Below are 15,967 nucleotides of genomic sequence, written 5' to 3'. Positions count from 1 at the left end.
GGGTCTCTCCCTCTCTGGTTCTCACTGAGTAGGGGTGGGGGCTGCAGAGACTCTCTCCTCCTCCTCCTCCTCCTGCTCTTTCCTCTCGCGCTCGCTCCCCCGCCCCCCTCTCTCTCTCTCTCTCCCTCTCCCTGCTGCCGCTGCTGCCGTTGGCTCCTATTCTCCTCCTCCTCCTCCTCTCTCCTCCTCTCTGCTCCTCTCCGCTCCTCTCCGCTCCTCTCTCCTCCTCCTCCTCCACCTCCTCCTCCTTCTCCCCCTCTCTCTCCCCCTCTTTCTCTCCTCTCTTTCTCCCCCGGCCCCCCCGCCCCCTCCCCCCCAGGCCTGATGAGCAGGTCTCGCGCCTCCATCCATCGGGGGAGCATCCCCGCGATGTCCTATGCCCCCTTCAGAGGTACGGTGGTGAGGGGAGGGGGAGGGCCAGTTGGGGGGGGAGAAGGGGGGAGGGGCGGGGGGGGGCTGGGCAGAGCTGGGGCCAGGGAGGGGAGCAGCTGAAATAGAAGGGGAGAGGAGGACCGGGAAGGCGGGGATGGGAGCAATGGGGAATGAGGGATTGGAGGTCAGAGAATAGGGGTAGATAGGGGCCGGAGGAGCCAAGAAACAGGCCTTGAAGGGGGGCTGAGGGGAAAATGATGAAGGGGAAAGAGATCGCCAGAAAGGGTGGGAAGATAGAAGGACAGGGTTGGGGGAAGAGCTGCAGAAATAATTTGGAGGTGGGAGCTGAGAGATGAGGAAAATATCAAGGAAATAGAAGGACAGAGTTTTAGGAGAGGGGCTAGGAGGGGAAAATGAAGAAAATGAAAACATAGGGGTGAAAAGAGAAGCCAAGAAGATGGGGGGAAGAATATGGTGGGGGGCTCAGAGTATGGTAGGGGGTAGAAAAAGACAGGAGATGGAGGGAGAGAAGAAGGGGCCAGATGGAGAGAGAGGGAGGCAGTGGGGGGAGGGAGGAAGAGGAATGGAGGGTCCAGATGGAGGGAAGAGAGGAGAGAGAGAATGGGGAATGGGTTGGGGGAGGAGAGACCAGGGCAGGGGGAGGGCCAAATTCAGTGTGTGTTTGTTGGGGGGGTGGAGGGGGCAATACAAGTAAGACTGAGTGATGGGAGTAGGGGGCGGGTTAGGACCCTGCCCCACACTCTGACCCTCATCAAGGCCCTTGACCATTGAAATGTAATCCCTGGGGTCTTATCCACTTCCTTCACTTCACCACTTTTATCCCCCTCCCCCACCTCCAATCCTTATTTCCATTCCCCCTCCCTCCTCTGGTGTCCATCACCTATATCTTTCCCCCCATATGGTGTCCGTTCCTTATATGAGTCCCCCTTCTGTCCTTCCCCTATATCAGTCCCTTCTGTGGTGTCCATTCTCTTCCTCACTTCTATCTGGTAGCTCCCTTATATCTCTACCACCTCTTTGCCCCCTCCTTCTTGACCCCCTTGTCCTAGTACCTATGAGGTCCACCTCATTTTCTCTGCCCCATGTCCATTTGGGCCCTTCTGGTATATTCCCTTGTCCCTAAAGATTTACCATCATTCCTGTCTCCTTTTCTCTTAGATCCATCCTTGTTATTTCTTCTCCACCCCATCCTCTCTTCTCCACCCCATTCCCCATCTTATCACCACTAGTCTGTGCCTACTCACTTTCCCCAGCTCTTATCACCCATTCCTCTTTTCTTGGCCCCTCTACTTCCTGGGGTGTTGGAGATTTGGGGAGCAAAGACATAGGTTTTGGTGGTTGGAACAGGACCTACAAGAGATCCCCATCTGAGCCCTGTGGAATTGCTCATCCTAGTAAATCTTTCCTTTTTCTCAACTGTGTTTCTCTGTCTCTTGCATCTGCTTCCCAGAATCATCCTTACTTAAGTCCAGACAATATTTGTATGTGTATATTTCCAGAGTTGCTCCTAAGCTAAGTTCCCCATGTCCTTCCCCGCTCCCGGAAGGTGTCCCCTGAAGTCTTACCTGCCCCCCTGTGGCTGCAGCCTGAACCAGTCCCTCCCATGATGATGATATGTATCAACAGATGTCTCCTCTGGGGGTCCTCAGGGTCTGATTGCAGTGGACATGTTTCCTGCAGTGTCTGCAGTCCCAGAGCCTGGGTTTTGGTAATCTCTGTATCTAGAGGGTATTGGTTAGAATCTCTGCGGTGGCATTGAGATAGTGAGAGTTTCAAAGTATTGGGGTTTCTAGATACCTGTATTCTGGGGGCTCATCTCTGACTCTGACCTGCAGATTGGGTAAATTTGAAACATGTTTATAGACAGAAAGGGGTTAGATTTTTCAAAACTCCTATTCAGAGCTTTCAGTTGGAATGAAGTTCAAAGACCAGTTCTTTTCCTGCAATATACCCATGATTAATTATCCTGTAAAGGTAACAGGATTTTTCTTCCTCTAAACTCTGACTCTGATTCCTTAGGCCTATTTTCTATCACTTTGATGTCACCAATTTGATTTCTGTCTTCTATAGGGCCTGTCTCCTACGTCCCTGTGATGGTGTGTGGCATTGGGGTTTAAAGGGGAAGCAGTTTGCAAGGATGGGGGCATGGGAAGAAGAACAGCAAAGTTGGGGAAGAAGGACCCTGGGTGGGGGTGGGTCTCTGAGCAGGGGTGACCCTTAGTCTACTGTTCTTCTTTTTTAGAAGTTTTGTCCCCAATCCCAGCTTTAGTCTTGGGAGACCCGCTCTATGTCACATGCCTGGATCTTCCATTCTTCCCTCCCCTCTTTCTTCCTCAAGCTCCTCACCGAGCCTTGGGGAGGTTCCTGACTTGTAGAGTTGGCTCCCATCCTGTCTGTGTAGACGCGATAGGGCGGGGAGGGGGTGGTGTAGGGGGCAGTATTGAATCTTCGACCTCCGACCTCCGGGCATGGAGTAGGGGAAGACATCAATTCAGTATTCATTCAAACAGCATATTTCCTACCTCCTCACTCCCCATCCCCTCCACAGCCAGATGCCTACAAGACCCATTCTCCCCGCCACCACTAGCAGAACCAGATCTTTCCCCAAAGGATGAGCAGGGTTGGGCTAGGGGAGGAGGGAGTGGAGGAAAGAGGAGCGGCAGGAGGGGAGGCCCTCTCATGACTCTGACTCTGGGAACAGGTAAGTTCCCTCACTCCCTCTCTTTTCCAGATGTTTAGCTCTTAGAGTCTCATGACCCAAATGTCCCTACATCCCCATCCTTCTTTCCCACAGCTCTGTAGTCTTCCTCTTACTCTCTTGCAGATGGGTGGTGCCACGTCCAAATCCTTGTCTTCTGCAGCTATCTGGATGACCTCCCTCTTCCCAGACACTTGCCACCAACCTCCCTGTGTTTTTCTTCTGCCAGTTTTGCTGCACCCTCCACCTTTTTATTTTTCTGAAGTGGTTGGAGAGCTCCTTCACCTTTCTCTGCCTCCAACTTGTACCTTCTCTGTCATGATATAATTCCCCTCTCTGAACCACTCCTCTGTATTTCTTCTGCCAAGTCTCCAGAGTCCCCTGTGATGTGATTCCCCTCACCTCTTTTTCCCCAGATAGAGCAGCTTATCTTCTGTTCCTGTAAAGTTACTGGGGCCCTCACCCCCATCTGTGATCTCCTCAAGGCGGGTGGGTTCCCCTTCTGCCCCTTTATGGACTCTCTTCTTGCCATTTTAGACACCTCTGTCTCCCAAATACATAGAGCCTCCCTTACCGTTTCTGTGTGTCTCTGCCCCCTAGATGTACGGGGACCCCCTATGCACCGAACCCAATACGTTCATTCCCCATATGATCGTCCTGGTTGGAACCCTCGGTTCTGCATCATCTCGGGGAACCAGCTTCTCATGCTGGATGAGGACGAGGTGAGCAGAGTGGGAAGGCTGGGAAAAGACCTCTGGGTAGTGTGGGAAAATGTGGAGAGAAGGATGGGGAGAATCCTCATTAGCGAAGGGACGCGAGACACAAAGAAGGCAAAGAGAGAAACACTGGCAAGTGGTGGGAGGAGGGTGGCCACTGAGATTGGGGTTGGGATGTCAGAAGGGGCAGGTGTTCTCTCCCCTTGGCCAGGGGGTCTTTGAGGGCCATGTACAGTGATGGGGGGGAGGAGATATGGTTCTAAAGATTTGTGGGTGCCTCCTGTTTTCGCCCTGCTTATATTGTGGGATAGGTTAGGCTAGGGAAGGGAAACTAAGGAGCTTGGAGGAGGGGTAAAGACATGGGGATCACTTTGGAGGGATTGTCTCCAAAGCAATCGTCGGGACCCTCTCCTCTCCCCCCACTCAGTAAGCCCCATCACTGACCACTCCCTGTCCTTTCCCTGGCGTGGGGCAGAGTACAGGACTCAGAGAGTGGGGTCTCTGAGTGGGGAAACTGGGAAGGGGCTGCAGGGTACCAGGAGAGATGACAGAGGTCAGTAGGTCTGGGTGTGGTTGGCAGTGAAGATGGGGAAGGCTGAGATCAGGGTTTAGAGAGACACTGGGAGGGCTTTCGCCAGGGACATGGGGAAGGAATATAAGGGAAGAGATGCCTGGGGGTGAGGGGAACTGGGAGTATGGGAAGTTGTCTAAAGGAGTAAGAGTGGGATAGGGGCAGGGACTAGCCAGAGTGAAAGACGTGAAATGAACAGAGCATCCTTGTGGGAGGTGGCGGCCACGCAGGGTGATTAGAGTGTGGGTTCTGACTTTGGAGCTGGGTCAGCAGTGGAGGATCCATCAGAGGAAACAAGATGTGAATATGAAGGGTGGACGCCCAGAGGCATGACTGGGAGTGGGGGTGATTTGGGGATCAGCTTTAGAGAGTGATAGGGCAGCCTGCAAGACCAGAGGGGTGGTGAGAGATGCGCCCCGAAAGCTGTCAGGGAGGGTGTAGCGAGGCAGGGTTAGAACTGGAGTTGAGGTTAACCAGGGTTTCAAGGGACCTGGGGGGCAAGTGAGTGTGGAGAGATGGCTGGGTAGAGAGCTTCCAAGGCACAGAGTCAAGTCCAAGTGTCCAGGGGAGGACACGGTGACTCAAGGGAGAGGTGGTTTGGGGAGTTTTAGGCACTGGGGGGCATTTGAGTGATTCACTAGTGGTCACCGGTCTTGACCAAGGGTTTGAGGTCTGTAGGATGAATTGGGGAAACTGGAGACTGTGTGAGGATGAAGAGGGAGGACAGTGGGTGGGGGGATGAAGGAATGACAGAGCTGGGGACAGACAGGTCCAGGGGACCAGTGGCCAGAGACTGAAATAGGAAGGGTGCTGAGGGAGGGAGTGGGAAATGACAGAGTGTAGGGCCACAGGGAGCTGGAATTGGCTGAGTTGTGGAGCCTGGGCTGGGGACTAGTGGGGTGGGTGGTTCTTGGAGGGGTGGAGGTTAGGAGGAGGTGGCAAGGGCGAGTTGGGGATGAGGCTTAGGGAGAGGTGATGGCTAAAGGGAAGTGAGAGGGGCGATGGAAGGAGATGAAGGGTGGGGGGAGGTGACCAAGCCCTCTGGGGGGTGGGGAGGTTGGGTCCCATTCTGGCCGCAAGCCTGGCCGTGGGAGGGAGACAAGCTGTGGATCCTGATTATAAATGCAGCTTCTGCTACCCCCGTGACAGCCACGGAGGGAGGGAAGGGGGTGAGGGAGGTGGGAGGTTGGGAGGAAAACAGGGAGAATGGAGGAACTGAAGGTCAAGGGGAAAGTGGATTCAGGGAGCAGCGAAGGCCAGAGGGGTTGTGGGAATTCCCTGGAGGGTGTTTCAAAAGAAATGGTGGAAGAAAAGAGGAGGGTGGGACGGAAGGGAATGAGGGAGACAGACTCGGAGGGAGAAGGGAACGAGAAATCGAGAAATCCACTCACCCCGAGACACTTAAAAGAGTATAGAGGGGCGGGAGCAGAAGGTGGTCAGGCCTGGTGGAAAGGCAGGCTCATCCTTCCTTGGTGGGGGAGGGAAAGAGAAGGGACGGCCTGGGCCAGCGAGGTCTGACACCCCCCCCCCCCCCATCCCCTAGATACACCCCCTTCTGATCCGGGACCGGAGGAGCGAGTCCAGTCGCAACAAACTGCTGAGACGCACAGTCTCCGTGCCGGTGGAGGGGCGGCCCCACGGCGAGCATGGTACGGCGGCCGAGCAGGCTCGAGCAGGCTCTCGTGCCCCGGACAGTTGCGGGGAGAGGGCTGAAGATGGACAGGGTTGCATGGGAGGGGGAGTCCGGGAACCGAGGAGCTGTCAGGGGCCGGGAGGAGGCGGAGACAAAGTCTCGAATTCTGCGAGTGGGAACCTGGGCGGAGCAGGCGCCCTCCTCTGGGATCTGAGCGGGACGGAGGCTGTGGGTGAGAGGCCCCAGCGGTCCTTGCTGTTTCGCTCCCTTTTTCCTCTCCAGCAGCGAAGTTTGACTCTTTCCCCGGTGCTTGCAAAAATAGTCTCCTTAGATCTTTAGCTTCCTGTCCGAGTGTAGTTGCCCGTGCCCCTCCCAGCCCCAGGTCTGGGATCTTGGAAAGAATGACCTAGTTCCTGCCCTGCCCCCAGACCTCAGCCCCACCCCCACGCTCCTGATTCTTCTTCCAGACCTTATGGCCTGTGGACCCTCCCTATTTTCTTTACCCTTTTCCCCTCTTCTTATCAGCTGTTTCTGTTTTCTGCAATTCTATCACCTTCTTTCTCTTTCCTCCCCGATTTCTTTATTTTCTCTGTCCTCTTGATTCCTCTGCCTCTCCCCTCTGCTCCCGGTGGATCTCCATCAGACCCCCATCTCATCTTTCTGCCTGTCTGTGGAGCTATGTGCTCAGTCTGTCTCTCCAACTCTCCCTCTCTCCATCTGTCTCTTCCCCTCCCTCCCTCTTTCTGCCCCCCCTCCACCCCCCTCTTTAGTCATTTAAAAAAAGATTTTTGTCTTCCTGAGAAGTTCGCTTAAAAGGTTTCCATGGGAACAGTGAGGGGAGATGAAGGCAGAGAACAGAGATCTGCAGCCAAGGTGCAGAGAGACGCCCTCAGCCCCCCGGAAACCCCCTTGTTACTGCCCCCTACCACTCTGTTCCCCTTCCAGGACCAAGGGTCCAGGTCCTTCATCCCCTCAACCCCTTGTGACCCCTTTCTTCCACCAGCTACCCCTCCCCTCAGGGATCCAGCCTTCCAGTTTCTCTTCCTTGGAGAGAGCCAGTGGCCTGTCTCCATCCCTTGGCTCCCTTCAGCCCTGTTCTCATAGGCCGAGGCCTTACTGCCCTTGGGGACCAGCTCTGGGACCCTGGGTGGATGGGTGGCCAGGGGTGTGTGTCATTGTCATGGAAACTTCTGACCATGGGGGTGTGTGGGTAGCACATCTCTGTGAGGCAAAGCCAGGTGGTGGTGGTGGAGTGTGTACAGAGAATGTGTGTGATGTCTGTCACATCTGTGTGTGAGAGAGAGAGAGAGAGAGGGAGTCAGTCATGTTCATGTCTGGGAAAGGTTTGTGTACATGTGTGCATACCTGTGTGTCGAGGCCAGAATGGTCACATGCTTGTGGAGCATGTTTATCATATATCCGGTGGTTGGCGTCTCAGCCCACATATTCACCTTCTTTCTCCTTACCCTCAGTCCTCAGGGTCTGGGGTCTCTGGTGTGGGTCTCCTGTGTGTTTAGGGGAAGGGCACCCATGTGTGTTTGGAGTTGGAGGACGGTATGTGGAGGTGTTTGTGTTGGAGGTTCAATAGGGGTCGGGAGGGGGTCCGGGGGTATATATATTTAGGGGGAGGGTTTAGCAAAAGAGTTGATAGCTGGTGAACGTTTGGGGTTCTCAGGTGGACGTGGAATGTGTAAAGGGCATGGAGGATGTGCTGCAGGGAACATAGGAGTCTTTGGGGCCCTGGGGACCTGGGTCTGAGAAGGTCTGTGCAAAGGCTGTGGACTCTCGAGCCCAGGAGAGGTCGCCGGACCTTTGAGGGGCATTGGCATCCAGGGCTCCTCCTCTGGTGGGTGGAGCCGCAGCCCCTCGTTCCCTCCGAGGTTTTGATGGGGGGTCCTGCTCAGGAGGATGGTGGGAGGCCCGGTTGGTTTTGGGGGTCCCCTCGTCCCCCTCCCGTGTCTCTCTTGCGCTGTCTCCGGGCGACGGGGCTCGTGACAGAGGCGGCCACGGCAGCAGCGGTCGCCTAGCAACGGCGGCGGGGCCCGGGCAACGGCGGCAGCGGCGGGAGCGGCGGCGGAGGGAGCCGTTCCCGCGGCCGTCACCGCTCGGCCGTCCCGGCCGTCCCGGGCCCCGCCGCCGCCCCCACCGCGCCGGGCGGCGCGAGCCGGGCCGCGCCGCCCCCTCTACCGCTGCACCCCGCCCCTCCCCCGCGCAGGGGCGGGGCCCCTCCCCCACCGGGGACATCCCCCTCCGACCCCTCCTGGGGGCGGTGCGAGGTAAGGGCGGGGCCGGGCGGACGAGGAGCGCGCGCGTGGGGGGGGCGCCGCGCTCTTGGGGGCGGGGGCGCGTGTGTGCGTGGGCGCCGGGAGGGGGGTGGGGAGGCCGCGGCGGCGGCGGCGGCGGCGGCGGCAGCTGCTCCCTCCGCATGTTCTCGCTGCATCTTCCGAGTGGGGGGAGTTATGGTAACTGGAGGGGGACAGCGGAGGTCGGGGGGTCGGGGACAGGCCTCGTGGGGGCAGGGTCTCGAGCGCGCGGGGGCGGCCGGTGTGGGGTGGTCTTGGAGACCCTCGGTGGAGGTGGCAGCCCGGGTGTCCGCGTGTGTGTCGCTGTCCAGGCTCGTGTCCCCTGTGTGTCGGTGCCATGTGCACACGGGGGCCCAGTTCCTCGTGCACACATGTGCAGCCAGCGGTTTTCAAGTCTGTCCTGTCGTATCTTTCCTCTGCCGGCTTCCTGCCTAGGGGGCTGCTGGGCTGACCACTGGCTTGTGGGGCAGCTTTTGGCCTTACTGGTACCTGTCACCTCTGACCCTGAGAATGCATGTTCCTTGCTGGGGCTCACCTCCTATCAGCCTCCTGTGTGTGGGGATGTGTGGCTGCATGAGAAGGATTTTCTGTGTCCCTGGTGGCAAGTGTGTGTCTTTGCATGTGTGTTCCATCATTGGCCTGGGTATCTGTGTCAATCCCAGCATGGGTGTCCAGGGCGTGTCTGGATGTGGGTGGTGTGCAAGTGGGGGGAGAGAGTAAGTGTGTGAGCGTGTTCCTTGGAATCCTACCATGTATGAAACACCTTTGGGCTAGCAAGTGTGAGCCCCTGCTCGGTTAGGGAGTGGGGACAGAAAAGCTGAAAAGGGAAAGAGCGGGGTAAAGAGGAAAAGTGGGGAGTTGGGTAAGAGGAGGAATGAGAGAGGCTTGCAGAGGAGAGAGAGCCCAGGAGAGAGAATAGCTGGAGAATAGCTGGGAAGGTGGGAGATAGTGGAGCCAGATTTAGAAGAGAGAGAAGAGGTTTTAAGATGGGGAACTGGTTGGAGACAGTGGAGAAGGGGCCTGGAAGCTGGGGAGGCAGCTTGTGGGGCGGAGAGAGTCAGGCCTTCGGTAAAGTGATCTCAGAGGAGAAAGGGCAAGATGGGGTTGGGATTTGTGTAGGCCGTGTAGGATCAGGCTTGGTTGGATCAGGGGAGGCCATCATAGAGGCTGGCTCACAGTGAGGCCTGGCATGGCAGGAACCGCTGTTAGAGGTTCCTGTTTCCAGCACAGAGTTTGCCCCTCATTTCTCTGCTCTCTGTCCAACTCTGTTCCTCCACCTGCTTTGGCAGCCTCCCTTTGTGGCTCCCCTTGAGAGCTGCCAGCTGGGTGTGACAGAGAAGAAAGGCTAAAGGGAAGGTTAGGGATTTGGGGGATTGGAGGGCAAGGGGAGATTCTGTGGATGATGGCAAGATTAGAGAGGTTGGAGAGGTGGGAGTCTAAGCCCTCTGTGTGTGTGTGTGTGTGTGAGTCCAATTGTGTGTGTATACAGGGTGTGTACATGTGTGGGTGTGTGCACAATGCCTGTGTTACGGGTCTGTGTAGGTGGCTGTTATGCGTGTGCATGCGTGTATACATCGTGCAGGGATGGGACATGGAGACCCAGGATCGTGGTGTATGCTTATCAGGTTTGCTCTGTGTGTGGACATGGGCGTGTGCCTGTTTTCTGCACATGTCACTGCATGCAGCACTAATAACAGGATGTCCTGTGATTCTGTCACTCCACCCCTTTTCCCTCTGTGTTTCTGCTCTTTTTTTCACTGTGGCAGTGAGGGTCTTTGTAAGTGTATGTGTATGTGGCCTCCGTGTACCTCTGACTTATATGTGAGTTCTTGGATCTTAGTGCTTGGTTGTACGTATAAGGTTATATTACTTCCAAGAACCAAGCAAACCAATTAGCAAATCCGTTCTCCTTCTGTTAATTCTTTAGTTCCAAAATGTAATTTTAGTGGATTTGAAGTTAGACTTTCTGCCTTTATTACAGGAGCTTGCAAATGGAAATAGTGGCTGAGCTACATTCCATGGCATGAGACAGGCAGCTAGACCTGAGAAAGGCAAGGACTAGGAAGGAGATATTCTGAACCCTTAGATGCATTGTTGAGTGTGTTACAGAAGGGTAATTAACACGTTTGCTCCTTGGTCTGTCTGTATTCTGGTAGCAACCACGGATTCATGTGTTGGAGTCAGGGAAAGGCTGGGGGAGAAGAAGGGGTTGTCCTGAGACAGTGGTTGTGGTTGTACTTCTCATGTGAATGAAGGATGTTTGTGCTTTGGGGATACAGGGATACCTTGATGTGGTCAGGATCATGGTATACTCAAACATGTGGTTTAGAGGTTAAAGTGGCTTCCCCTGTGTGGGGGCCCTGTGTGTGTCTCTGGGTTAAATGTCCCCTTCTGTAACGTGCTGCCCACATGACTGCCCGAGGGACTCGGGCCCCACATCCACACTAGAAGCTCTCATGTGAGTGTCTGGGTCCAAGTATGTACTCCCCTGTTGCAGTGCTCACATATGTCTAAGCATGTATCCTGTGGGGTATCTGGGCCCCAGGGTCTCAGAATGTGGACCCGTGGCACTCCCCCCCCCATTCTCACAGTTGCCTGTATGTCTCATAAGCACCTAGATCCCTTTTTATTTTTTGTATCATGGGTCTTATGTGCACGTACCCCCCACAGCTCGGTGTATGTTTTTGTGCTTTACACATGTGTTCCTGAGGGACTAACAAGGGTTCCTGTGTCATGGGAGCCACATTTTTGTGTGCACATCTCCTAACATCCAGGTTTTAAAGGCCTAGGGAAGCTGGAGACTGATTCTAGGGCAATTTGCAGGCGATTTGCAATTCAGGAAGCCGACAGTGAACGTGTAGCTGTGGCCCTCCCTTGTTTTGGAAACTAGAGGGTTAACAGGCAGCTCTTCCGGTCCATCCCCCCCACCCCCCCAGCATGTAGCTTCTTGTTGCCATGGAGATGGTAGCCCCGCCCCTGATGCAGCACCTGCCCCCCCATTGGCTGCAGTGGTGACTGTGGGGCTGAGGGGGGAGCCCAGGCCTGGGCAGCCATTCTGGAGCTGGAGCCCGAGCTTGGCATCCCCCCACTTTCATTCTCCTCTAGCCACTTGGCCCCTCTAAATTCCCTGGCAGCAGAGCCTCAGCTTCCTTCCTCCCAGCTGCCACCCTTCTTGACTCTGAGCAGTCTGAGCTTCATCGGCATTCATCTCCCCTCCTCCTCCTCTCCCTGCCCTCACTTGGGAGTCCCCCGAGTCCCCATTGCCCATCTTCCCCACTCCCTGCCCGTTCCCCTGCATTCTTCTCTTTTCCCCTTTCCCCCTTCACTTCTGAGTCCCTGCCACTGCAGTGCACGTGGAACCAGCCCCTTCTCCCCTCCCCCCCACCCCTTCCTTGAATTTTCAGTCCCCAGGCTTTTTCTGCTTCCACTCCTCACAGGTCCCTTCCAAGACTTCCCCCTCCAGTCCAGGGAGGGGGTCATGGGAGGTAGCTCTGGCCCTCCAGACAGACAGGGGTTCCAGGAGTAGGGGCCAGGTGGAAGTTGTACCCAGCTGAGGGAGGAGGAAGGCCTGCCTCTGGTCAATGACCTTTAACCCGACTTTCCCCACCAGCTCGCCCCTTCCTGAGGGGGTGGGCACCAAGGACCTAGGTTCTGTGGATCTTCGGTGTCCTTTATTCCTGGAGTTTTACTGACCCTCTCAGCCATGACCCTTTGCTGACTGCCAGGCCCAGCCCCAGTCATGGGCCTAAGGCCTCCCACTCCGTCCCCCTCCGGGGGCTCCGGCTCGGGTTCCTTGCCCCCTCCTTCCCGCCGCCAGCTTCTCAGCCGCCGCTGCTCTTCCTGCTGCTTTCCGGGGGGTAGGTGAGGCTGGAGCTAAGGGGCAGAGGGAGGTGGGCGAGTGTGCTGGGGCCAGGGGTGGAAACCTGGGCTAATGGCAACCCCCTCCCCAACTTCTGTTCCGGCCCTTTTCTCCCCTCCAGAATACCACTTGGGTCGCTCGAGGAGGAAGAGCGTCCCAGGGGGGAAGCAGTACAGCATGGAGGCCGCCCCCGCTGCACCCTTTCGGCCCTCGGTGAGTGAAGGCACCTGCCAGATGTGGCTCAGCTGGGTCTCCTCCCCTCCAGCCCCAGCTGGAGCCTGAGGATTATGAGAAAGGAGGAAGGAGGGGAGAGAGAGAGTATGTGTGTGTGTGCCCCCACCTCTTTGGTTTCCCCCTTCTTGGCTCTGCCCCCCTGCTTCTCAGACCAGCCCTCCCACCTTCTCCAGGCTGGGGTGTGTGTGTGTGTGTGTGTGTGTGTGTGTGTGTGTGTGTGTGTGTACACTCGCATCCATGAGAGCACAGGAAGAAAACTGGCAGCAGGGCTCCTATCCCCCTTTCCTCGCCTCTAGAGATTTCCCTTTTCCCCCCATCCCACCTTCATCCAGGGACTCTTTACCAGCTGAGCGGTGAGGAGGTAGAACTGACCCTACCCCAAAACACACCTATCCCCATTTCCCCCCCACCCAGCAAGGTTTTCTGAGCCGGAGGCTAAAAAGCTCCATCAAACGTACGAAGTCACAACCCAAACTTGACCGGACCAGCAGCTTTCGCCAGATCCTGCCTCGCTTCCGAAGTGCTGACCATGACCGGTACAGGGCTTGGAGCGGTGGGCTAGAGCGGGGTGGGATGAGTTGGATGCAGTGTAGGGGCCTCCAGAGTGAGGCTGGAGGGGTGGGGGTTCTCAGAGCGTAGAGCTTGACGGCTTCAGATTGATTGAGAGGTGTGGTGGGACAGGGGTCAAAACAGAGGAGCAGCAGGAGAGGGGCTTGGTGCAGGGTGCCCAGAGAGGGTGAGCAGCGGGGCAGGAAAGGGGGTGAAGGTGAAGCCAAGGAGGGGTGGACTCTTCTGACCGTCAGAAGGATGGGCTCCAGCCCAGGATGGAAGGAACTGTACAGAAGGACGGAGAAGGAGTGACGGAGCCTGGGAGGAACATTTAAGGAATCCAGGGAAGGGGTGGTGGGCTGGTTGGTAGGAGGGGAGAGTGTGATCCAGGTAGAGGGTATGAGAAAAGGGTGGTAGGGTGGGGTGGGGCTGGCAGGTATTATGGAGGAGAGAAGGTGCAGCGTAGAGCGTGACAGAGAAGGGGAGGTGGCACGGGTATGCACGTCAAAAGACTGGGGAGGGGAGGTTGGAGGGTTAATCCATGGACTGAAGCCTGAGGAAGAAGCCCGCAGAGAAGTCCAGAGGGCACTGTCTCCGAGGCTGGGCTTGAAGGAAATCTTGTTTGCTCCTGTGGTCTGCTCTTTGGGGTCCCTCTTTGGGTTTCCCCCTCACCCAGTCCACCCCCCCCCCGCCCCAGGGAGAACCCTGTCCTTCCTTTCCCCCCATGTCTGGCCGCCCCCGGGAGTGGGGCAGGTAGGGGAGGTTGGGATAGGTGAGTCACACCTTCCCCTCCCCCTTCCCATGTCACCGGAGCTGGATTTGGGGAGGGGGGGTGTGAGGGCCTGGTATTCCTGGCCGCGGGGGTGGGGGGCCGGGGGAGCGTCGTGCTGACGGCAACAGAGCCCAAGATGACGGGGCTGCTATAAATAGCTCCATGGAGGCTCCCACACCCGAGCTCCCCCTCCCGCTTCCCTACTGCTCTCTACTCTTCATCCCCTAGCCGGCTGCGAGCAAACTGTCCTGTGGTCCCGGCCTCCACTCCCCTCAGTTCCTTTCACCTTCTGCCTTCCCTGTGGTCCCGGCCTCCACTCCCCTCAGTTCCTTTCACCTTCTGCCTTCCCTGTGGTCCCGGCCTCCACTCCCCTCAGTGCCTTTCACCTTCTGCCTTCCCTGTGGTCCCGGCCTCCACTCCCCTCAGTGCCTTTCACCTTCTGCCCTCCTGCACTGATTTTCCCAAGTTCGTCCCCACCCCACCCCCCACCCCATCCCCCACCTCTGTTCCCACATCCAGCTCTCCAGTGGCCTCTCCTCATCTTCTCCCATCCTGTCTTTCTGCACACACCTTTCCCTCCTCCTTTTCTCCTTCTCGCCCTATCTGTTCTTCCCCAGTCCCCATTTTCAGTCCCTTATCTCCATTGTCACTCTTCTGCCCAAAATCCTTCTTCTATTTCTTATGATTTTCCCTCACTCTTTCCCATGATTCTGCTAAAACTTGTCCTCTTAGCTCGTTCATTTTTGGATTTATTAAGTGCTTTTTAGGCACTACCTGTGTGCCAAGGCCCAGACCAGCATCTTTGAACTTCTGCTTCTTTCTTTTTAAAATTTATTTATTTTAGGCTGCATTGGATCCCCGTTGCAGTGCGCGGGCTTTCTCTAGTTGCGGAGAGTGGGGGCTGCTTTTCATTGCGGTGTGCCAGCTTCTCATTGCGGTGGCTTCTCTTGTTGCGGAGCACAGGCTCTAGAGCGCAGGCTCAGTAGTTGTGGCACATGGACTCAGTAGTTGTGGCTCACGGGCTCTAGAGTGCAGGCTCAGTAGTTGTGGCACACAGGCTTAGTTGCTCCGCAGCATGTGGGATCTTCCCGGACCAGGGCTTGAACCCGTGTCCCCTGCATTGGCAGGCGGATTCTTAACCGCTGCACCACCAGGGAAGCCCCTGTACTTCTGGTTCTTTACTCCCACCTTTTCCCCCTTATACTGAAGCTGTGGTTTTGGCAGGGGAGGTGTCACATAGAAGTCCCACCTAGAAGTGTCCAAGGCCCACCTGTTCTTTTTTTTTTCTTCCATGGTCCCTTTCTGGGTTGAGATATTTCTAGGTGTCCCCAGTCCTCACAACCCCTTAGGTGGTGGGCTGAGGGGAGGGGATTTCTTAAAGGGTTCTCATTTCTCTCACATCCTTCATGTCCTTCCCCGGGGATAGGCTGGGTTTCTTTCTGTCTGTGTCTGTGTCCATGTGGGAAGTGGGTTTAGGAGCCCCTTTCCCCAGGTCTCCATCCTAGAGCCAGGTTGGCGATGCAAGCCTGTGAGTGTGTAAGCAGAGTGGGGCCCTGATTCTCCCTCCTGGACCCCCGCCTGCCAGGGCCCGGCTGATGCAGAGCTTTAAGGAGTCGCACTCTCACGAGTCCTTGCTGAGTCCTAGCAGTGCGGCCGAGGCCTTGGAGCTCAACCTGGATGAAGATTCCATTATCAAGCCAGTGCACAGCTCCATCCTGGGCCAGGAGTTCTGTTTTGAGGTACTGGGTGTAGGGTGCTGGGGAGGGCCAAAGGGCAGGGGTCACGGAGGGGGAGGGCAGAGAGTCCTGGAGAAAGCGGCAGAGGTGGGGACATCAAGGAAACAGAAGTCTCTGGGGCTGAGAGAAAGGAGGATAGGCCGGGGAGGAAGAGATGGTGATGGACTCTCAGTCCTTGGGAGTCATCACCCCTCTAGAGCCCCAACTGACCTCCACACCCCTTTCTAGGTAACAACATCATCAGGAACAAAATGTTTTGCCTGTCGTTCTGCGGCCGAAAGGGACAAATGGATCGAGAATCTACAGCGGGCAGTAAAACCCAACAAGGTATTGGGAGTACAGGGTACACAGACAGCATGGGCAAGGCAAAGGTCAAGCTGCAGGGGAAACTGGGGGCCTAGGGGAGAAGGGGACCAAGGAGGAGGGGACCCCCATTTTCCTCTGAGTCCCCCATTTCTTTTTCCTTTCTTTCTACCTTATGATGTTTCCCTACCATAGAAATC

The 15,967-nt window shown here is 56.4% G+C and overlaps 1 protein-coding gene across 1 annotated transcript in view; it reads left to right on the top strand.

Annotated features, from left to right (window-relative positions):
- Window positions 1-324: 324 nt before the first annotated feature.
- SYNGAP1 (synaptic Ras GTPase activating protein 1) overlaps window positions 325-15,967 on the top strand; it is a 29,177-nt gene continuing 13,534 nt past the window's right edge. Inside the window, exons 1-7 of the mRNA XM_029244277.1 lie at window positions 325-391; window positions 3,692-3,813; window positions 5,922-6,027; window positions 12,295-12,386; window positions 12,822-12,943; window positions 15,314-15,467; window positions 15,693-15,791. Coding sequence (XP_029100110.1) covers window positions 325-391; window positions 3,692-3,813; window positions 5,922-6,027; window positions 12,295-12,386; window positions 12,822-12,943; window positions 15,314-15,467; window positions 15,693-15,791 — 762 coding nt within the window. The remainder of the gene's footprint in view (window positions 392-3,691; window positions 3,814-5,921; window positions 6,028-12,294; window positions 12,387-12,821; window positions 12,944-15,313; window positions 15,468-15,692; window positions 15,792-15,967) is intronic.

Source organism: Monodon monoceros, unplaced genomic scaffold (assembly GCF_005190385.1).
Source record: "Monodon monoceros isolate NGI ecotype Baffin Bay Population unplaced genomic scaffold, NGI_Narwhal_1 Super_Scaffold_3, whole genome shotgun sequence".
NCBI classification, from domain to species: Eukaryota; Metazoa; Chordata; class Mammalia; order Artiodactyla; family Monodontidae; genus Monodon; species Monodon monoceros.
Note: the sequence above shows the minus strand (reverse complement) of the source record. Positions and strands in the feature narration are given on the sequence as shown.